Here is a 23,211-nt window from a genome sequence, read left to right as displayed (position 1 = left end):
TCTCTGAATGCTGGTTGTCCAAATTTGAAAGAAAATAAAATAAATTGCAGGGCGTGTACTTACACATCATTCCCGAAGCCAGTGTTGCCAAGTCAAAATTTTTAATTTCAGTAGAATGTGTAAAAAAAATTCAGTAGATTCGACAAAATATCAGTAGATTTCTGTTTTAGGAAAAAAATCGCAGGTTCCCAATTTTTCATAGTCGGCTTGTTTTTTTTAGGAGAAATATTTTGACGCGGGCCGCAGGTTCCCAGATTTTCACAGTCGGCTTGTTTTTTTTTAGGAAAATTATTTCGTCGCGGGCCGCAGGTTCACAGATTTTCATAGTTGGCTTGTTTTTTTTGGGAAAAATATTTCGCCGCGGGCCGCAGGTTCCTTATTTTTCATGGTCGGCTCGTTTTTTTAGGAGAAAAATTTCGAAGTTCCCAAATTTTCAAAGATGGCTAATTTTTTTCCCGGCTGGTGGGAATTTTGTGAAATGGAGAAATATCAGTAGATTTCAGAAAATATCAGTAGATTCAGTATATTGCCAAAAATATCAGTAGATCTACTGAAATTTCAGTAGACATGGCAACGCTGCCCGAAGCGCCGTTTGCGGCCGACTGATCACTGAACTGTAAAGCAGTGTTGCCATCTTTTCAAAGTGGAATTATAGTACAGAGCCTCCAAAATTATAGTATTTGGGGAAAAAATATAGTACACGTTGTCATCTGTTGAAAATGCATACGTTTTTTGTTTCTCAGAAAAAAAAATAACGGAGAATTTGAAAAACTTTTTATTTAGGTACCTCTTCCGACCAAAAATGCTTCCCGAAGAATTCAAGAAATTTCATTTTAAACTAAGTCGAGAGATTTTTTTACGTTTTTCGAGAATTTTTTTTTCCAAGTTCTTCAAATCTTCTTATATTGCGATATTATAGCACTTTGCACCAATCTGTCGAGCAGAAATATCGAAATTTTAGTACTTTTTACATATTTTTTCCGATATTCAAAATTATAGTATTTTGGGCGTACTATACCTGTTTTATATCGTACATAGTACGCGGACCAAAATTATTGTACAAATACTATAATTATAGTACGGTTGGCAACGCTGCTGTAAAGCAGTGTTGCCATCTTTTCAAAGTGGATTTATAGTACAGAGCCTCCAAAATTATAGTATTTGGGGAAAAAATATAGTACGCGTTGTGATCTGTTGAAAATGTATAGGTTTTTTGTTTCCCAGGAAAATATAACGGAGAACTTGAGAAACTCCGAGACCCTTTTTCATTTTGGTACCTCTTCCGACCAAAAATGCTTACCGAAGAATTCAAGAAATTTCATTTTTAACCAAAGTCAAGGGATTTTTTTACGTTTTTCGAACAATTTTTTGAACAAATTCTCCAAATCTTCTTATATTGCGAAATTATAGTACTTTGCACCAATTTGTCAAACGGAAATATCGAAATTTTAGTACTTTTTACACATTTTTTCCGATATTCCAAATTATAGTATTTTGGGCGTACTATACCTGTTTTATATCGTACATAGTACGCGGACTAAAATTATAGTATAAATAATATAATTATAGTACGGTTGGCAACACTTCTGTAAAGTCTCTTGCGGCTCGCACCGCGCTACTTTTGTGAGTTTATTTTTCGTTACCGCCGCCGCGCCTGTGCGATTGTTCGTAATGAATCCGCCCGGGAGGTCAAGACAAAAGCATGTTCCATGCTAAAAATAGTAGATACATTTAATTTAAATTGTAGAATTAAATAATCACATGTTACACAAAAGTGCTTATACCTATCTCAGTTTGTGGTTTGTGGGGACTGTCTGCTTTCTGAATAATTACGCTCATTTGTGATATTATCCCCGATCAAACCCGGTCACCATAGACTACTGAGGGGCCGCCCATATGACGTCACGCTCTAGGCGGGGGCGATATATTGTGATGATACCTATGTGACGATGAGCGGCAGAGGGGAAGAGGGATCAGAGAAAATGTGACGTCACATAGTAAACAAAAAAATATAACATGATCTGAAAACACAATATTGGGGATTGCTAGGAACTTTCCTAGTTTTAGTAACAATTAATAAAATTAACATGTAAAAATTACAACTGAAAAATATCGGCCTTCGTCTAATAATATTATCTATAATGCTACTGCGCAAGGGCCTCGTATTTAAAATGTTTATATTAACTCAATATTTGACAGCAATTAAAAACCGACATTAATACTTACAGTTTCATTTTTTTTTTAGAATACAAAAAAAATGTAACCAAGGATTGCGTGTCAAGGTTGATGTTAAGGTTTCACTTTCCCCACAAATAAAAATCGAGCGAAAAATGTAGGTACTTTTCGATTTTTTTTGCTCCAAATTCAGACTAGTTTTTTATGGTTTTTCGCCCACTAAAATGCGTATCCGGAAATTTGTACGTAAACAGTTCACCGCAGGACACTTATTCGTGCGCCGCAGTACGTGAAACATGAGTTCGTGTAACATTTAATCAAATGACGAGTTCTTCGTTGAACATTTCACCGTGGAGTATATTTGTACGTATGCTACAACATGTGGAGATGTCTTTACTAGGTTAAGTTAGGTTAGGTTAGGTTAGGGTTAATCTAATTGGAACAGTACTATTTGCAAACTATCACCGCATTTTGTAAGATACGTACAAATGTATTCCACGGTGAAATTTTCAACGAAGAACTCGTCATTTTATAAAATTTTATACGAACTCATGTTTCACGTACTACGGCGCACGAATAAGTGTCTCACGATGAACTGCATACGTACAATTTACATGTAACCCTAAAAATGTCGGTACATATTTCCGATATGATACTTCCTAGTTTCATGATTCTAAAATTGTCCACATGCGTGACACGAGTGCCATAGCTTCTCCACGGCTGCCCTAGTTCAACACGGAAAAGACAAAAAAATCAAGGTTTATGAAGAGATTCTGTGCCGAAAGAATGTTTATTTAGATTTCAGTACTTAATGAAACGAATCAAATATTAAAATTTATTGAATGTATAATAACATTAATCGAATATTCCATTCTGGGATTAATAATTATTATTAATTACCAATTTATAGAAATGTCCGAGTCGATTCCTAATTTTATTCAACTGTTAAATTTCATTGAGCATTGACAATTATTTATATTTTTTCAGCATTTGAAATGGACGAAGCGTACCTACCCAGGCGCGCCATTATCAATGAGGCGCGCACACAGAACAGTGGAATGGGAGCAGTGACGTCCCGTGGGGGTAGGCAAATCGAGTAGAATCATTTGGTAAACATAATATATATAAGTAACTACCTAAACTGAGTACCTACTTAATAACGAAATATCTATCCTTTCAAAAATTCAGCTCACTGGTTGGAAACAAAATGTATTATGTAATTAGCATAACGCGATGTCTAGTTTAATTCGGTTGCCCTTCGACATCATTGGTGATTAGAAACGACACGAGCACGGATAATAAAAAATATTGTACTTATAAAAAAATGCGGCCGCATATGGCGCTGCCCAGAGGCGGCATTTTGTCTAGGGACGTCACTGAATGGGAGAGGGGGACCATTTCGAAAAAAATATCCATAATATTTTATTAATGATTTTTAGGGATTGGTAGGGGGAGGGGTTAACAAAACCTAGCAGTGGTATCAGAAATAATGGGAACAGAAATACCTAACGGGTATGGAGTAAGGCCCGTTCCAGACGGGACACCGGTGTCGCGCTCGATATAATATAGAAGGGCTTTGTATTCGAATAAACGGGCCTTTGTATTACGTTTATGAACGCCCCAGAGCTAATGAGTCAACGCATAATTTCCCGTTATAAATTAGAACATAAATCTGGCTGCGGTAATAAAAACAGGTGTATCGGCGGCTTGAGAATGTAGCGGCCGACGGAAAAGTGTACCGGACACGCGTTGACTCATTAGCTCTGGGGCGTTCATAAACATAATACAAAGGCCCCTTTATTCGAATACAAAGGCCTCCTATATTATATCGAGCGCGACACCGGTGTCCCATCTGAAACGGGCCTAACAGGCAACCAGTGGCGAAGGGTGGAGGCAGGCTGTTAGGATTCGACATAAAATAGAGCACAATAAATTTTGTCAGTCAAAATGTACCTACATATTTGTTTTCATTTAACTAAGACTACAGTTTTTATATAGTATTATTTGTTAGTTTTTAAAATTCAATTAAACCCTGCACAATTCAAGCCATTGTGGATACCTAATGTCAAAAAATATTCCTTGATCCATAAAATATCTAAAATTATGGTATTTAACTATAAGTAAGTACATAATTTTAGATATTTTATAGATAGAAGAATGTTTTTTATCGATTAAGGTTTGGTTAGATCTATGTATTCTTAATTCAACAAAAACAAATAAGTACCTACTTACCTATGACTGAAAAAGTGTGCACTATTTTTGTCGGATCGGTTATAGCATACCTAATCTGTTTTGGTTTGGCTTAGGCAGGGTAATTGAATTTTAAAAACTAACTAGCACCATCGACAAATATTGTATTCTTAGTTCAATGAAAACAAATAAGTAGGTGTAACTGACAAAGTTTTATTTGCACTATTTATATCGGATCTTAACAGCCTACATCCACCCTTCGCCACTGCAGGCACCCGATCTCGAATGTGGAAGAATATGGGATAAACTTAAAGATTTGCCAAGAATACGTTTGAATTTCATTCAGACAAATTTACTGATCTCAGTTTATGCACGTGTGCTCATTCAATATTGGTATATTTGAAGGTTGCAACACACATTATTGCACATCTATAATGTTTGGTTCATTTTCGTACGACACTCACATTCAAAACCCTGCGTCAAAATGTAGTGTATTGGGGCATAGTCTATCGGAATTCTATTTATTAATATGTTCTGTGGGTGTCACTGTCTTTCGTATTTACTCCGCCTATTAGATAGATACTTATTAGATAGATACGTAAATATCTTCAGAAAATTGTGTAGCGCTCCGGTTCTCAAATTTTTCCATTTCGAGCGCTTATTCCAAGAGAGATGACTCCTTCACCTACGTTCATGTATTCATCAAGAAGCATTATTTGCCAAAATATTATCTTTTGAACATGTCATGAATATCGTTCTGAAAGTAATCAACAATATTAGAATTTATTGCACAGAATGTTTATTAGCCCTCATAGAAAAAGACAAATATAAAAAATCCTCACAAACTGACTTTATTCTGAGTCACTGGGGAAAAATAAACATAATAGGTAGGTATATCTAGCAGAAATGAAAAACTATTCTAGCTAAAATATAGATTTCCCTACATACTGTCAAACCTGCATTATTTTTAAGCCACATATTTTCTACTACTTATACAGTATTTTATTCACTGCTAGTACGTGCGATGATGGTGTAATGGTCAGCATAGTTGCCTTCCAAGCAGTTGATCCGGGTTCGATTCCCGGTCATCGCACATTATCTTTTTTTGTTTTTCAAATAAATAACCTCTCTTCAATGTATTTTATTCAGTACCCATTTTATTAATCTATCTATGGAATTTTACGAAGGAAACGATATTATTATATTACCTAAAATCACTCTAATGACTGTCAGCATTGATGTTTTTTATTATCCATTTAATTTACATAATATAAATTACTATTGCTAAAATAAAACTCTTTTCCGCGTAGGCACCAAATAGGTAAGATAAAATTTTAGATAATTGTCATGAGTGGGAAAAGCTGTATTTTTAAAAATGTCGCGGTTGCCATAACAATTTATTTATGATTCTTTTTATGGCACTGTGACATTATAGGTATTATTATTGGCATATATATAATAATATAGGCAAGTACCTACATAATATTAATAAAAAATTATAGATTTTTACTGTGGTCGAAAAGAAAAATGTGTCTTGTCTCAGTCTGAGACTTTCTCGAGAGCTAAAAAAATTATGATTTTTTTAGAATTAATAATTTTATTATTGTCGTATTTTCTGTCTCAAATTTCTACTATAATTATTTAGGCATTCGGGTATAGATGGGGTATTTTGAAAGAAAAATAAATTGAAAAGATACGGAAATTGGACCAAAAAGCCTGGCAGCGGTGGGATTCGAACCCACGCCTCCGAAGAGACTGGTGCCTTAAACCAGCGCCTTAGACCGCTCGGCCACGCTACCCTCGAGCTAGTGCGATAAGAAACACATAATTCAATATATATATTTAAAACTTTATTTCAATTTTATTATTTCCAATAATTTTCGTCAAAAAAATCAATTGGCGAAAAAGGGTGACCACACGAGTAATTGTGTCGAAAAATTGAGGTTAATAGATAGGACCTAGCTATTTCGTAATGTTTGGAAAACCGACTTGGTACCTACCTAAATGATGCAAAATCCAATTATTGTAGGGTACAGTCTCAAGAGGAGTAAGAGAAATAGTGAAAGGTCGTTCTGTGGATGACATGAGAATAAAGTAAAAATTATCAATCTACCTATTTTAATTAAAATAATAGATCATGGAATCTTTTATAAAATAATTTAATTTATCCAATAATCTAATTCTAATAGATACTTTTTATAAAATCAATGCTATTTACTGACATCTCTTGGTAAACTGTAAAAGAATTTTTAAGTTTTTATAATTAAAATGAGTCCGAGCTTAAATTATTACACAGAGATGTCGCGTCAATCATTTTCTGCGTACATAATGAAACGTCAAATAAATGCCGCAATCTGACATCACGGCAAAAATACAAACTTGGTAACATTTCAATTAAAAATACAACTTCTCCGATGATCTAATCCGCGCCGATACAAGGTTTTATCATCCGGCCAACGTATGCCCGCACATGCTAGCTTTTCGAATATTCGTCCTGCGTAGATCGTTAACTCACGGGCGCGGCATGAAAACATATTTTTTTAAACGCAAAATATAACTAAACGTACAACAGTTGTCTTGTGTCTAAAATTAAATTGGTTCGGTGAAAATATCCCGTGTTGCTTTGCACCCACTCCTTAGGTATTTTCGCCGGTTGGTTGTGCACTGTAGTGTCTTGTAAACCTGCTCGCTGATTTTGTTGATATTTTTCTAGTTGTTTACCCAATTCCCAGTGGTAATTGATTCCCTAACAATATGGTAGGTCACCTTTGTTGTTTTGTTTTTGCGACGTGTTGTCAGGCAACGTTACATAGAAAATAGACGTTACGCCTATATTCTGCACAGATAGATTGAACTGACGATAACTTGGTAGAATCGATCCAAGTTAATGTTACATATTATTAATACCTACTATTCCTCAAATAATATTGGCTAGGTATTCTATATTTTTTGTACAATTAAAAAAAAACCCAATGAGTCTGGGCTAACTAGGTACCTGACTAAATGTTTATTTATTTTAATTTTAACAAGTGAAATTAATATGATATAAGAAAATATGTACATTTTCCTCTCAAATTATTTTATTATGATGATGGCTTTATAGCTCGAAATAGTCAGCACATAATAATTAACTTAAAATTATGGTACAAGTCGGTATACAGGAAGCCAGGCGGGAACCACTCTAATTTTCATAGCCGATTTTGGCAAAATTCATGACCTAACCTAACCTAAGAAATAATCCAGTATATCGGCTATTTTCAAAATTTGAATGCCGCTGGCTTCCTATAAACCGACAAGAACCAAATTTATTTCTAATTTCAATAATACTAAACTTCTCCCGTTTAACAATGGCAATGACTCTATACTATGCGATTATTCAACGTTTACCATAACCCATAAAAATAATTTTAAAATTTTCAATTTTAAGTATAATACCTACTCAAGCATACTTTACCTACAAAGAATTGATTTATTATTCTATCTGTAGGTAAGGAATGAAATAACGACGTGAGAAACTAACAAAATATTTAAATACCTTCTTAAATAGTATGAAATTATTGGGTCTGTAATCATAACTAACATTTGTACGAAAATAACTAGCGCCACACTTTGATTTGAAGAAATATTAAAGTTTCAAAAATTTCTATATAGAAATAACAAACATTCTGAACATACCTATGTGATTAAATTGTCACATTTATTATTTTGCATTGATGTACATATTTTTTTATATTATAACTTTTCACACATTGGTCACTATGTGTTTAATATTATTATTTTTGTTCATTATAATAGTATAACTCGGCCAAACATGCAGTATTCGACACATTCTTTTCAATCAATTGATTTTATCCCAAAGATGAATTTGTATGTTGCGTTAGGGCCATTAGGCGATAACACTAAATACATTAATCTGTTACCTACATTGTTTCCATGTTACATATTATTAATATATTGAAATAATCGCATTGCATAGTGATCACTAAATGTATTACTTATGTGTTGAGGATAGTTAGCATGCCGTTATATCACAAGCTCACCGCAAGATAACGAGACCGCCAAAATTACCGCATTGTCAACAATCACAAAACCACTATATCACTTTATCACCAAACCACTAAACATTGTATTATCGGCCGCTTATTCTTACTGGTTGCATCCTCACAAGTCAGAATCGATATTCCTTCAAACTTGACACTTGCAAACTGCTATCACATTGGCGAGAGTTTGGCTGCAATCTTGACACCTTGCATGACACCAAAATAATCCAAATTTAGAAATGCCAACAGAGTTGTATTTACTCCCAACGCAACAAATTCGACTTACAGGCCATCCGTAGACTGAAACCGCATGTGGTTTTGAACCGTGCGCCACACTAAACTTATAATTTCTGTTCATGGAAATATATTTTCACAAAGTATATTATAGTCATCTGATCGTATCCGTTTACACCATACACTTACAAACTTAGTGAAAATTTATTTTCATGAACAGAAATCATAAGTTTAGTATGGCACATGGTTCTAAACCGCATACGGTTTCATTCTGTGGATGGCCACTTAATCTATAGTTAAAATATCAAATTATTTACACTGGATACTTAAACAATAATTTGTCTCTGTTCTGGCAGAACACACTAACTGGAGAATACTAGTTTTGAGTAATTTGATATTGAAGTTGTTAAAATGTTTGAAATGGTCTATCATGTGAGTTTATTAAGTAATCGTAAAAAGGATGACTTTAAACTAAAGACTGTTTATTTATTAAGAAGGTTTCCAGACGGTAAAGTTTGAAATAAGGAACATTTTGGTATAACTAACTCAATATGTCATTTTTTCGAATTAGTGTCTTCTGCCAGAACAGTGACGAATTAATACTATTACTACTACTACTTTATGGATTTCGAATTTAAATTCTGATCGATTTACATTTTGTACTATTTCATTTGAATCGTCTTTTGCGACCCGGGTTTCGCCTTTCGCCATCTTTAGGCACTATGCTCCCTCACCAATGGTAAGTGCACACCGACAACGAATATAGTTAATTCTCGTTTATATATCAAAAGGTAAAACAGATGTATAAAAACAATCTTTCAAAATTGTAGGTAATAACGTTTTTATATTCTTATACTGTATTAGTATGTTATATAAACGAGAATTACGTAACTGTATTCATTGTCAGTGTGCACATTTTGCTTTTTCAATGTGTATTTGAAGCCAGAGTATTGATTGACACAATAGTTAGAGCAATTGGCTAACACCCTTTTTTCGTAAAGACAAATATCTGTTAAATACAACCTACAATTTGCAGAGGCCCATATGATCCTTTTAGGATCGAATAATATGGTGATGTAATGTAATATAACTACACTACTGTCATTGGCTTATTGTAGTGTTAATTAATAAAACAGAAACAAACCTATACACTTCAGCAACATGCATGCTAAGTAACTTCAAATTTGCTTTTACCAATGGCTGTATTTTCGATGAACAATGTTCCCACGACACTGTACCAGTGGCGAAGAGTGGACACAGGCTGTTAAGATCCGACATAAATAGTGCACACTAAACTTTGTCAGTCTAACATATTTGTTTTCATTTAACTAAGACTACAAATTGCAGATAGTGTTGGATAGTTATCAAAAATCAATTAAACCCCGCGTAAATCAAGCAATAATAAAATTGATAATAATCAAAAAAAAATTGTTTATCTATAAAATATCTAAAATTATGCCGTTAAATGATACATAAGTTTAGATATTTTATAGATAGAAGAATATTTTTTATTTATTATGGTTTGATTTAGGCAGGGCTTAATGAATTTAAAAAAAACTAACCGTCGTAATTTTATGTATTCTTAATTTAGCGAAAACAAATAAGTATGTCTGAAAAATTGTGCAATATTTTTGTTGCATCGCCCATAGCATACGGTTATGGTTTGGATTAGGCAGGGTTTATTTGATTTTTAAAAACTAAGCAGAACCATCTGCAATTTGTATAATTAGTTCAATGAAAAGAAATACGTATTACTGATAAAGCTTAGTGTGCACTATTTATGTTGGATCTTAACCGCCTAACTCCACCCATCGCCACTGCTGTGTATTGCAGTATATTAAGTTACATCGTCGGCTTAATTCTAACATGTCGTAAGTCATTTTTCTTCAGATTTCATGTTTTGTTGATTTCGATTTACAAGTAAGATAACGCATCTATTTAATTCGTTTAATATGCAAATATGCAAGTGGAACGGAGATAGAATCATGTAAACATTGTAAACTAACATAACGAATCTCAGTAGTGTCGTATATTATCTATGGTAGTGTCTCGACAGCCAGTCGAACATCACGTATGTGATAAGTTTGCAAGCTATAATGTCAGTGAGTTAGCTGCGTTTGACTCGATAATAACACGTAACTCATACGCTTGATAGTTCTAATAACATGTAAGTCCTGTAGATACATTATAATTTAAAAATTATTAAATATTTTGTTTAAAGTATAATTCAGAATAGTAAAAGATTATCCTACAACAAAAAAAGTATATGAATTTGATTCCGTAAGTTGAAATATTTAGTTTTAACTGCCTCCTGAACACTTAGGTTAAACTGACTTACGATATGTTAGAATTAAGCCGACGATGTGTTTTGTGAATCTAAATCATATAAGTAGAGTTAAATATTGGAATGAAATGCTCTAAATGTCATCGCAATGCACTATGCTATTAACTTTAATGTGTTTCATTGGAGCATGCAGTAAATGACAGACATATTGCAATTACAATGATTACCGTAATTTTTAATTATGTGTCATTATTTTCCAGTCCGACCCAGCAGAAATGGTGGCAGCTAGCAAGCCATCCGAGGAGGAAAGTGGTCCCAAAATTGTAACGAGAGATTCTGGAATATTATCTCTCGTTTACGCAATTGCAAAAAAGGTAAATATACTACAATATATTCGACGATTCAATCAAATAAGAAGATAGAAATAAGAGGATTTATGCTATGATGGAATTTAGTGTCTGCGCTAGTAAGATCGTTGACGTCGAGCGACGCTAGCGTCTTGAGCAGTGTTGCCAACTGTCGTTGACAAAAACATGTCAGACGGGGTACGAAAACAAGCTACTTGGCAGGAAAAAATGCTAGATTTTGAGAAAATCAATTTTCAATACCCTTTTTTGCTGATCGAAAAAATTAATTAATCTAACAACCTACGATAAGTAATAATTATGTAATAAGAGAGTGGAATCCCGATAATTGTCAATCGGATGTCACATGCCTAAGCACACATTAAATTATAGTATCTGATACTAATATATCACTATAACGCCAAGAATGCTCCTATTGTTTCATTATGTTCGTTTATTTCTTAAGTTAATAAAAATAAACTAAAAATAAAATAAAATAAAAAATGCTAATAAAAACGCCATAAGCTAGATGCATTTTTTACAAGCAAAACACTAAGTTGGCAACGCTGGTCTTAAGATTGAGTTCAATTTTGTAGTTGTTATCCTCAGTATACGTAACACTGAAGTTATATTTGGTCAAACGATTACTGTATTAAGACTAGTTTAGTTTCAATAAGAAGCCAAGGGTTTTAATCGAGCTGTAATCGGGTAATTAATAAAAACGGGTTTAATAAAAAATGCATATTGTTCTAGTTTGAAACTAAAATACAATAGAAAAAAGAAACTAATGTTAAAACCATTGATATACTACTAGATGAGGAGTTCCCATACAAGTGTCATTTTAAAAATGTACCACAAAAGAAGATATTACGAATATCGTCTTATAATATTTCCTTGTAGGTATAATGCGTTAAGACCGTTAACATGGATTCCCGAATTTCACCTGTATTGCCCTAGCTGTAAAACTAAATTTGCATTCTTGGTATAGTGACCCTAAGGGTGTCTGCAACCCAAAGCTTGCAAGCTACCAAAAATTCATGTCTGAGCGGACAGAGCAAGTCGTCATGCGCTGACTATTAGTTAGAGTAAGATGCAAGCTAGATCGGGCTTACTCGTAATTATTGCCAGGTCGTTTTCGAGACAAATATTAAGTGAGCTTATATCGAGTTAAGTCCGCTGATATTAAAACATTAAGTTTTAACACTGGCCGAGTCGCTGAAAATCGGGTGTCATTTTAACAAGCATATGATTCATCCAGTATTATATCAATGGTTAAAATCAACTAGTTACGCTTGACGCACAAAAACGTAATTTCCCACAATAAACATACCACATCAGCGTGAAGTTTGATAGTTTTGACAGCAAATGGGACGTAGTTAGAGTGACGCCAAGCAAAAGAAAACGATGCAATAACAGTAATAAAATTTAACCTATATAATATGTGTGCAGTAGAAGAAGTCACAATCTGCGCAATTTCAAAGCTAAGTTGTTCCACTATAATATTGAATTAGTGTGGACCATCGGTTTTAAAATAAATTATATTAAATTCTATATGATGTTTTTTTAAGTTGATAGTTATTCGGTTCTAACGCTATTGCAAGATTACAATAATAAACGACTTGTCTACGCTTAAGTATAAAATTTATAGAATGAGACGAAATGATCTCTCTGTCTCTCTCTCATCCTGTGATTATTCAAGAATAATAACTATTTCCTTGGAGACCCTATTAGTTTAAAACAATTAATTTACTTTCCTACATACACATCAAAACTATATATCGTCGGTCCCTATTAAAAAAGTCGGATCTGAAATTTTGTCATTTTCGGATTATTACGTAAAAGTTATTTAAACACTTTAAACATTTATACCACAATCACAGTTTTTTTTGTTTATTTGAAATATTTCGAGATATTCAAGTAAAAAATTACAGATCTACCTAGAGTGTCCGAATAACAATGTCGGTTCTTACCAACCGACATTGTTGGCTGGGCGTGGGTGAGCAAGATGCGTCGGATCTGACAGTTGCTGCTATGTTCACCGGACAGACGGATGTTTTTATAAACGTTTAGAAAAGTTTCTATAACCCTATTTTTATTCATTATGGCAAGCAATAGGTCACAAAGGATATTTTTGACGAAACATCTTTGATTGCTCATACTGAAAAATAGCATTTTGCAGATCGGACTTTTTTAATAGGGACCGACGATATTATATACTTATATATATAATTATGTAAGACCATTTCCAGTCCCAATAGGATCATTAGGATTCTATACACAAGGCGGCTATCGACGGCTTAAGTGATAAATATTATCACTTTATCAAATTTATGTATTCAGGTGTTATAATTGTTACAATAAGTTAGCCGAGAGAGGGGCTGATAAAACATAGCACTTTTTGACAGTTTAGACGGATAACTTATTAATTAACTACCTCAATACATAACTACCGTCGATAGCCGCCTTGTGTGTAGAATAGCTTTACATATGGGCCTCCACAGAGTGGAGGTTTGTATTAACAGATTTTTGTTTTTACGAGAAATGGATGTTTGCCACTTGCTCAACTTATTGGGTCCATACTCTGACTCCATACACAAATTGAAAAATGCGTATTTGCCAGACCCACGATTCGAACCTGGGACCCACGACACTATAAGCCGACACTTATAAACTGCTCGGCCATTGTGGATGAAAATATAATATTCTAACATATTAAAGACTTAGAAAGACGTACTTACTTGGAAAATGTTTTAATTTGTTATATTAAACGCCTCAATTATATTTTAATATTAAATATTTGCTTCATTTTGATTCAATATCAATATATCATTGTACAAAGTATGTAGGTTATTGATTCATTACCTAAATATGACTCAATAGTGTTGAAACGACCTTCAAATTGGCAGGTCAAACAAAAAAAAAGCTATCTATCTATCATTCTAAATTTAAATATTCTGATCATTTATTGCATCATAGTTTTTTTTTTAAATTATTCTATAAGGCTGTTAAATACTTGCAATGCATGTTGTTATAAATATTAATAATAAATCTATTTTCTCTCTGTGAAGTAAAATCAGATAAAAGATTATTATTTGCAATCATGAATCACTTAACAGCGACATTCCATGATAATATTTTTAGGTATGTCATGTGAACCTGTTTTTAAAACTCAGAAGTGTCTTGGATGATTGTAAAGTCAAATATTTCAACGTGTAAATTGCCTGAAATTAGTCTGAATGTGCATAATGTTTTTCTAGAATATTATCGTGATTCATGAAGATTGCAAAAATATAAAATTTGAATGTTAAATAAAAACGAAACGCACACATAATTTTTTGATCACTGTAAAACTAGATTAATTGCTTTTGTTTATTGGCAATTACGCTTTACGAAATCATTAAAATTGGCATGTAATTTTTTATTACGATGGATGTTGTAATTTGTTTTTTAAAGTTACGTAAGGTTCAAATACATTATTATGCACATCGTGTACTGTTGCGGTGACAGATTTAGTTTATGGTTTCGTCATTCCGCAGAATATTTTGAACGATCACTATCTCTATAAATTTAATGATGGAGAGTACCAACTCTAATGTTACTCTCTAACTGTTATTCATTATTAATGCTAATTTCAATTAATTTTAACAGTTTCTGCGTGTGCGTATGTTAAAATTACTTGCGATATCGCATCCATTGATAATATTTTCAACAGAACCCAATCTGCAGACCATAGATAATAGACGACATTGTTTTAGAAAATATCGAGGGTACTAACAGAAAGCATTAACTCATTAAAACAAGTTCTGAGATAATCGCAAAAAGGACTTTTTTTTTCAAAGCCTTCTCCCACGTAGATTTTTTTATGATTTAAAAACATTTTTTCTACATTATAAAGACTAACCTTTATGGCAAACACAATATACGACATGTTACAAGTCCTGTATTTTGTATAGGCAGAACGCATTAGGTCATTATCATGCTTTCTATCAGAATAAAAAAATAATATGATTTAATAATGTTTCTATTTTCTCACCATTATATCCTATGCCTTTGTGCGTTTTACCAGGACGTAGAGCGTAAAATTGTATACATTTTGGCATTTAAAACAGAAAAATAGCAAAAACTGAAATAATGCGTTCTGTCAGTATACCCTCGATATATAGTGCCAAACACTAAAAATAAAAAAACTCGCGGTTTTGACATGAGTTGAAAATGTGTGGGCATGTAGAAAATGATAAAAACGATCATTGAGTCATGCGGCTGTCGATACAGTGTAGTGCGCGTGAGGTGACCTCATTGTTGTTTTGGTGATTTCGGCAGATTTTGCTAACTGATAATGTTCATTTAAAGGTTCAAAATGTGCTACAGGATGGGAGCATCAGTCTGATAACATTTGAAATACCAAGAAAAACGACATAACATACTTTTTTAGCAGCATCTTACTGTGACAGTACACAACGTGATCATAATATAATATTTGAACCTTTACCTATATAAGCTGCCGCTACAGACCATTCAGGTCCATGACTGTCTCTATCCCGAGCCCTCTCTTTCCTGTTGGTCACACTGATTATCTCTGCGTCCATCTTGACGTTATCCGCTCATCTCCTTGGGGGGTGAACACAGGGCTGAGTGCCTAAAGGGGTTCCTTTATAAACTTCATGGAGAGCTCTAAATCCATCGCATCTGTGACCGTCCCATCCGAGTCTTCATTCCCTCAAAATATTGGCTGAATTGATATACATTGATGGACATTTTTATAAAGATGATCGGTACCGGAGTCAATAGTTTTTTCATTAATGGCTTATTAAACATGGCGTCGATATAGCGTAATGTGAATTTCATTGGACATGCGTATCTTTTCAGGAATTTCTGACAATAATCTGAAGTCATTCATTCATTACACATCAACCGGTTTTTCTATACTGGCAAATTTGATGTACCATACATAAAAATCTTTATCTTTAAAAAGCCCGTAAACATACTAGATTAACGGATCGATTAAATAAGTTAAATATTTTCTTCCAGGTATGCGTGGTGGGCACAGTGTACTTTGTGGGGTACATGAACTGGTCGGTGGCGTGGTTCATCTGCCCCCTGATCCTGTCAGTGTTGCGCGACCAATGGCGCGAGGAGAGCAATCTGAGGAGAACCATAGCGAAGGCATCGGCCATGGCTTCCGACAAAGACATCGTTCTGGCCAGGGTGGATGAACTTCCAGCTTGGGTGAGTTGTATTCAAACTATGTTTATCCAAATTTTATACTATTTATAGCCGAAGACTATATTTTTCGACATTTGGCATTCCTATACTGTTTGAGTGGGACGTCTCACTGCAGAGTTTAAAGACCATAGTTTCCTCATGCACAGACAGTCTGTGTATTAATTTTAACAATGATTATCTAGCCTGCGAGTAAAACCACCACTGGTGTATTCCACTTCAAGTCATTGCAACGTGGTTCATCCACATGTGGTTATTGTGTGTGCGTCGCCTAAGTGGGTGTTTACAAACAGACCTATGAATAATGTGGCTTAAACGTGATGTATATATATAATTTGAAAACATCTCATGCATACCTATACTCATTTTGTAGAAAAAAATACGACACGTGACGGGACTTGAACCTGTATCTGCTGGATTCGCGCCAGTATGCTTTTCCAATTAAGCTACGGGCATCCTATTAAATTACAACGATTTTAAATAGTAGTTGTTACATGAATGCTTATCGAATTGCGTTATAATGTTGGCTATCGATTTTAGTATATTAAATTAAGGTAGGTATCAATTAATTCCTTAATTACTAACCAACATAGTTTTTTCGATGAAATTTGCGAATGTATCTTATTCGTTGAATAAAAGAAATAGTTTATTAAATTATTAGCAAGTGTAAGTATGTTATAAAAAACTAAATAATGGAGTGATTGCGACGTCGGTTAGTATCTAATTTTTTTTCTACAAAATGATTTTTTCTAGTGTGGATGGTCACGTGGCTTAAGCGTCGTGGGTCCCAGGATCGAATCCTGGGTCTGGTAAGTACACATATCGTTTTTCAATTTGTGTAAGAGTCAGAGTATGGACCTAATAGGTTGAGCAAGTGGCTGACATCCATTTCACGTAAAAACATAATCTATTAATACAAACCCATAATATGTTCTTATTAGGATCGGACATGGTCGGAATGAATGAATGTATGTATATGCATGAGAAGTATTCAAATTATATATATTCAATAATATATAGTATGTTACATAATCTTGTGTCTTATCCGTTCAATAAAAGAGCTACAGTTAATGTAATTAGCTTACGATAGGTCGGTAATAAATTACCGAATTGCTATATAGCACTCAGGTGATATCAAAATTACAATCTCCGAACATTTGTGTCATGTTAGGTCAAACCGAATTGACCTCTATTTATTTTAAAGTTATTGCCTAACATTTCTAAGACACCTTTTATTAGTCTAGTCCAGCGTTTCCTGAATAAGAGTTCCGCAAGGTTTCGCTAAGAAATTGAAGTTAAAACTGCTGCAGAAACCTGCTAATCACTCAACAACTTAGCGACTGCATTCCGCCTAATCGGGTTGACGAATGGACAGTCTCAATTTGTATTACGAACTGTCAGAAATTGTGTTCTCGTCAAACCTATGCTAATTTAGCCAATCCTATATGGCAGGGATGGCGAACCTATGACACGCATGCCACTAGTGGCACGTGAGATGATTTTGCATGGAACGCGAATGTTTTATGTTGAAGAGAAAAAATGGATAAACTGTAATTGAAAAGATATTTTTTTACAAAAAGTTTTACAAATACTTACCTGAATAATATAATATAATATTAAAAATGCGTATTTTCTTCGGTTTTTAATAATATTTTTACCAATAATATAAGTAAATCAATCGATGCGCAAACGGAAACGACGAAACTCATGCATAGATGACAGATCGCATTGTATAGGCAAGCAGCTGATAATCTTGAAGAATAAGCAATATAATTAATGTAAATTGCATAGATGGGTCCTTAGGTTTTTTGCGTCACACATAATAATATTATAACACTGATCTCATCAGGTTTTGATAGATTTACAATCATTTTACAATTCTTGAGAGTGACTGGAGACCACTGTAGCGAGAGGATGCCTATCTGATCCGAGAAATTTTTGCGTCAATTTATGCGTAAAGAAGCAAACTAAGTAGGTATTATAGTAATAATACTCTAGAACTCAATTGCTTATAATTTTTGAACTTTTTTAATAGAATTCTTATAACTATTTTTTCATTTTTTTTCCTGCTCGACCTACTCTAAAAACTGCTCGGCACGTCAGACAGTCAAAAAATAATATTTGGGAAATTTTGGCACGTGTACGTAAAAAGGTTTGCCATCCCTGCTATATGGCAAATCTATGGGCGGACGTCGTGCGACGTCGTCGATTCGTGATATATCACTATTAGAAAAGGATTGATAATCCCTGGCATATTGTATGGGATTTAGCATACATCAACAGTGTTATCATTATGAAATGATTTTCAACTTTTCTTCTTCTTTTTTAAACAATTCACTTAAGCACGGGCTTAAAAATGATAGCACCTTTAAATAGATTTTATTTACACAACGTCTCAGACATTGGTTTAGTATAGAGGCTGTATGGTCTAAGCCCGTGGTAAACCGTAGTAATGAGTAATCAAAATATTAGTCTATTTTATATTTTAAAAAAATAACCAAACAGCTAAGTGGCCGATGCATAGAATGTCAACATTATGTAAAACTAACCAGCTAAGAACGCTAGGCATAGATGTCAATGACAGATGACCAAAACACAGTGACTAACACGGCAACGACGCATTCCGCGATTAGCAATGTCGGTATTTTTTTTAAATTACGCTTTTCCGCAATTTATTACAATATTTTTTAATTGACACAATAAATTGTAAAACTATAAAAACTGCATAATATTAATGTAATATTTATAAATTAATATAAACAATAAATAATTCAAGGATTACTGTATCAGTTTTTTAAATTTATTTGCTACCAAGAATAAAATATTATCAGAATAAACACACCCTGCTTTCATTAATGTTTTTCACAAAATCCTCCATCGGTTAATTGATTAGATGTTTGAAAATTTTTCATTCTTTTTTGGATAGCATTTGCATAGATAATCGGTTATGCGTCAATTACATTGAGCTACTTTACGAGCTGTTTGTTGGCGAATTTAAAAGTGGGCGATTCAGCTACTGCGATTGTGATGATGACACACAAAACTTTCCATTCGCTGAGAAGCCAACAAGCTAGCGACTAGTTTGATAAAACGTAGTTGGTTTTTTACCGGGAGGTCGCTACTACGCTCTACTGCGCAGACACAGTAGGCCCAAACGCCGGCGTGTAGCGTGTAAAGTTGACCGGCTTTCAACTTTTCTCGGTAGATTGTTTACAATCTGCTTGTTAGCTTGTTCGATGATGACACTGGGCGACTCTACAGGCAGATTGTAAATTCGCCAACAAGCAGCTCGTAAAGTAGCTCAATGTCATTGACGCATAAGCAAGACAATCTTGTTTTGTCCGAAACTATATTTACTATTTCTGTTTATAAAACGTAATTATTTGACAGTGTGCGAGTGGACAAGGTTCTAAGTGTTTGTTCTTGGAGAAACAAAGGTAACAATGAGGCAGCTTGTTGAGTTTGTTTTTTCAAGGACGAACACTTAGAACCTTGTAGTATTAGAATTAGGCTCTCGAGTGGCTGTCACCCATTTATCGTTATGTGTCTATTTCTTGTTTATCACGCCTGACTTGTGTATATGCCGACAGTGGTGAAGGATGGAGGTAAGCTGTTGAGATCAAACATAAATAGTGCACACTGAACTGTGTCAGTCATGCTTATATTTTTTCATTGAACTAAAAATACAAATTGCAGATTGTTTTTAAAATCTAAAGATATGTATGATTTAATGATATTATTTTAAATATTTTATATCTATTATGGTTTGGTCCAGGCAGGGTTTAGTTAAATTTTAAAAACTAACCAATTCTATCTGCAATATTTCTATTCTTAACCGGATGTATCCCACAAGCGCGTAACGCGCTTTACAAATCCGTGCATGCAAGGCCGGCCATAGAAAATGAGCGTGTATATGTTACACCGAATGTGCGAAATTGATTATCACATGAAATGGGCAAAATTTTGCCTAAATCATGAAAAATGCAAGCCCGTTGCCTTATTATTATACATGAATTAAACAAAATATCTGCCAAGTGCGTAAATTCGGCAGTAATAACTAAATGTGTCAAATGCTCATGCATTGGTCAAAATTTACGTATAGTATCTATGGTCAAAATAGATGGTCGCGCTCCGGTGGTATTTTTTGCAACTAATCAAACTAACCAAATGTGTCAAATGTCATTGATTATAATATAAAAATATACCAATCAATATCAATAGCTACAATGACTTTCATATCCATTTACTATGTGCAAAAAAAATCATAACGGTAATCAATAAAATGATAATGGAAGAATTTTATTAAAAGGTATTTTCGCGATTTGATTCGTGCTTGGGTATCAATCGTGCAATGGTCGATTGTTTGTTGACACTTGTTAGCTAACCTCAAAATGGACATTCAGTTGAATTCAGAATTAAAAACCTAACCTAACCTAACCTAATAATAATAATATTATATTATGTCCAATTATAACTAAAAACCATCCGTATTAAATTTACTTTTTCTACTGTCATATTGACAGTTTAAGAATTCCATACCCTGGCGAATTCACGTACTCGGCAGATAATTTACCTAATTCATGAATAAGGCAACGGGCTTGACTATTACATGAATTAGCAAAAATTTTGCCCATTTCATGTAATAGTCAATTTCGCACATTCGGCATAACATATACACTCTGTACTTTACATTCACTACACTAGCCCCGGTCGGTTGTTTTAATTAAATTAATATATTGTACACAATATACTGCCATCTCTTGACATCATGGTGATATTCTTAACCGATATACAAGTCTTTATGATATACTTTTAAGATATTTCTAAATAATAATGTTTCTAAGGTTATATTTTTTCATAGAAATTCGTGGTCCGCCTTGTACTGCCATTCTAATATCTCCCGGCATTTTCACACATCATCACCATCAGCCTGTATCTATCCACTGCTCAATGAAGGCCTCTCCAAGCTGATTCCACTTCTCTCGGTTCTGTGCGTTGCGTTGCCACGTACCTACTTCTGCAGAACTTTATCATTTTATCGATCCAGCAGCCTCTAGGTCTACCTTGCGGACGTTTTGTACCTCTTGGGTACCACTGGATGACTAGATTTGTCCAACGATTATCCCTTTGAGCTATATGCCCAGCTCATTTCCATTTGAGGCCTTTAGCGAACTCTATTACATCGCAAACCCTTGTCTGTTTCCTTATCCACTCATTTCTCTTTTTGTCATTTCGCGTTATTCCCAGCATGTACCTCTCCATACTACGTTGTGCTACTCTAATATAATATATGACTGACAAAGTGTAATGTAGTATGCATTATTTATGTCGAATCTCCACAGCCCACCTCCACCCTTCGCCACTGTAAGCAGACTTATTTAAATAATCACTACTATCCATAGTCGCCTTAAAATTTAAATGTTACTTTCGATTCATAAGAATATGTTCCGTGATCTAATTATCCAGTATCTATTAAGTCAGTGAGTCATTGACTTGTAAACTAGGTTATAAACTAATCAATAAATTTTATTGCGGCAACACTATGAAGTCAATACCCGTATGACTTATAACTATTAGTGATAAGATCTGGCTTAAAATGTTTTATCTTTATTGCCATGCAAATTGTTCTAATAATCTAATCTAAAACTAATAAGGGATTATGTTTTATGTTTGCAATAAAAAAAAATCCTCATTGAGATAAGAATAAATGGTTTCAAATGAATGCAAACATTTTAAGTAATTAATGCATCTATTTCAAAAACCGTTAAGTCCACATATTATGGTCAAAATTTAGTGGAAAAATACGGATTTGGTTCAATACATGCATAAGTGGATTAATACAAATTGTTTCGTTGCAGAAACGGCTCAATCCAAATTTCACTTTCAAACCCGGGTCAATACAAACATTAAAATTTAATGTACTGTTGGGTCACTACTGTGGTATTCGATGTGTGGGTTGAGGATGATGATAATGAAGTCTACGATGTAGCCGGGTGAGATTTATTAGCAGCGTATCGGTACAATAGTATATTATACAATGATAGTACATATAATCTACTGAGATAGTTACGAGCTAGGTACTTGAATTCGAGTGACATTTAGATAAATTATTTTTCGTTATTTATACAATAAAAGGTAACACATTAACATTAAATTCTGGTACATAATCATATTGGACTAATTATAGAGTCAGTGTTTTAAATCGAGTAGCGAAATGAAATATTATTTATTATTACAGTCGTAAGAAAATATGATACCATGAAAAATGATTATTCGGCTAATACACCGTAATGATATAATGTGCTGTGATATAATGTAATAATATACCGTATCTAATATCGCCAATCGACTTGCTGATCTAGCTAAGAGTTGTTTGCTGGAAATTGATTCGCTGGGAATATATTACTGCAGAGTAATTTGATACATTAAACAATAGATATTTGATCGCTATTATTCTGCAGCTACAAATACATTCTTTATTATATTGATATTCCGACGCAAACTTTTGATGTTTTGTTTGCATTGGGTTATAAATTAAGCTCTGAATTATCATAAGTGGCTCGCGGTGTAGTTTGTTTTTTTGCTGGCAGGTTCACCACTATCGTTTAAGTGCGCAGGCGCAGATCGAAAAAATCCCAACAGTATCATGAAAATTCAGAAGTTTCTGAACTTTTTTGATTCATGCATGCAATCTTGCAACTTGCACGATAATACGTGTTTACAC

The 23,211-nt window shown here is 33.9% G+C and overlaps 1 protein-coding gene and 2 non-coding genes across 3 annotated transcripts in view; 2 read left to right on the top strand and 1 right to left on the bottom strand.

Moving 5' to 3' along the window:
• Window positions 1-5,386: 5,386 nt before the first annotated feature.
• On the top strand, window positions 5,387-5,458 carry TRNAG-UCC (transfer RNA glycine (anticodon UCC)). Its single transcript has one exon. It is a non-coding gene; the product is annotated as a tRNA-Gly (tRNA).
• A 624-nt stretch (window positions 5,459-6,082) lies between these two features.
• On the bottom strand, window positions 6,083-6,164 carry TRNAL-AAG (transfer RNA leucine (anticodon AAG)). The gene has a single exon. It is a non-coding gene; the product is annotated as a tRNA-Leu (tRNA).
• A 624-nt stretch (window positions 6,165-6,788) lies between these two features.
• Esyt2 (extended synaptotagmin-like protein 2) overlaps window positions 6,789-23,211 on the top strand; it is an 85,699-nt gene continuing 69,276 nt past the window's right edge. Inside the window, exons 1-3 of the mRNA XM_085950996.1 lie at window positions 6,789-6,804; window positions 11,184-11,297; window positions 16,296-16,493. Coding sequence (XP_085807122.1) covers window positions 11,199-11,297; window positions 16,296-16,493 — 297 coding nt within the window. The 5' untranslated portion in view covers window positions 6,789-6,804; window positions 11,184-11,198. The remainder of the gene's footprint in view (window positions 6,805-11,183; window positions 11,298-16,295; window positions 16,494-23,211) is intronic.

The sequence above is a fragment of the Rhyacophila brunnea genome, unplaced genomic scaffold (assembly GCF_057557595.1).
Source record: "Rhyacophila brunnea isolate RB1 unplaced genomic scaffold, BYU_Rbru_1.0 scaffold_24, whole genome shotgun sequence".
Taxonomy (NCBI): Eukaryota; Metazoa; Arthropoda; class Insecta; order Trichoptera; family Rhyacophilidae; genus Rhyacophila; species Rhyacophila brunnea.
This window is presented reverse-complemented; position numbering and strand designations above follow the sequence as displayed.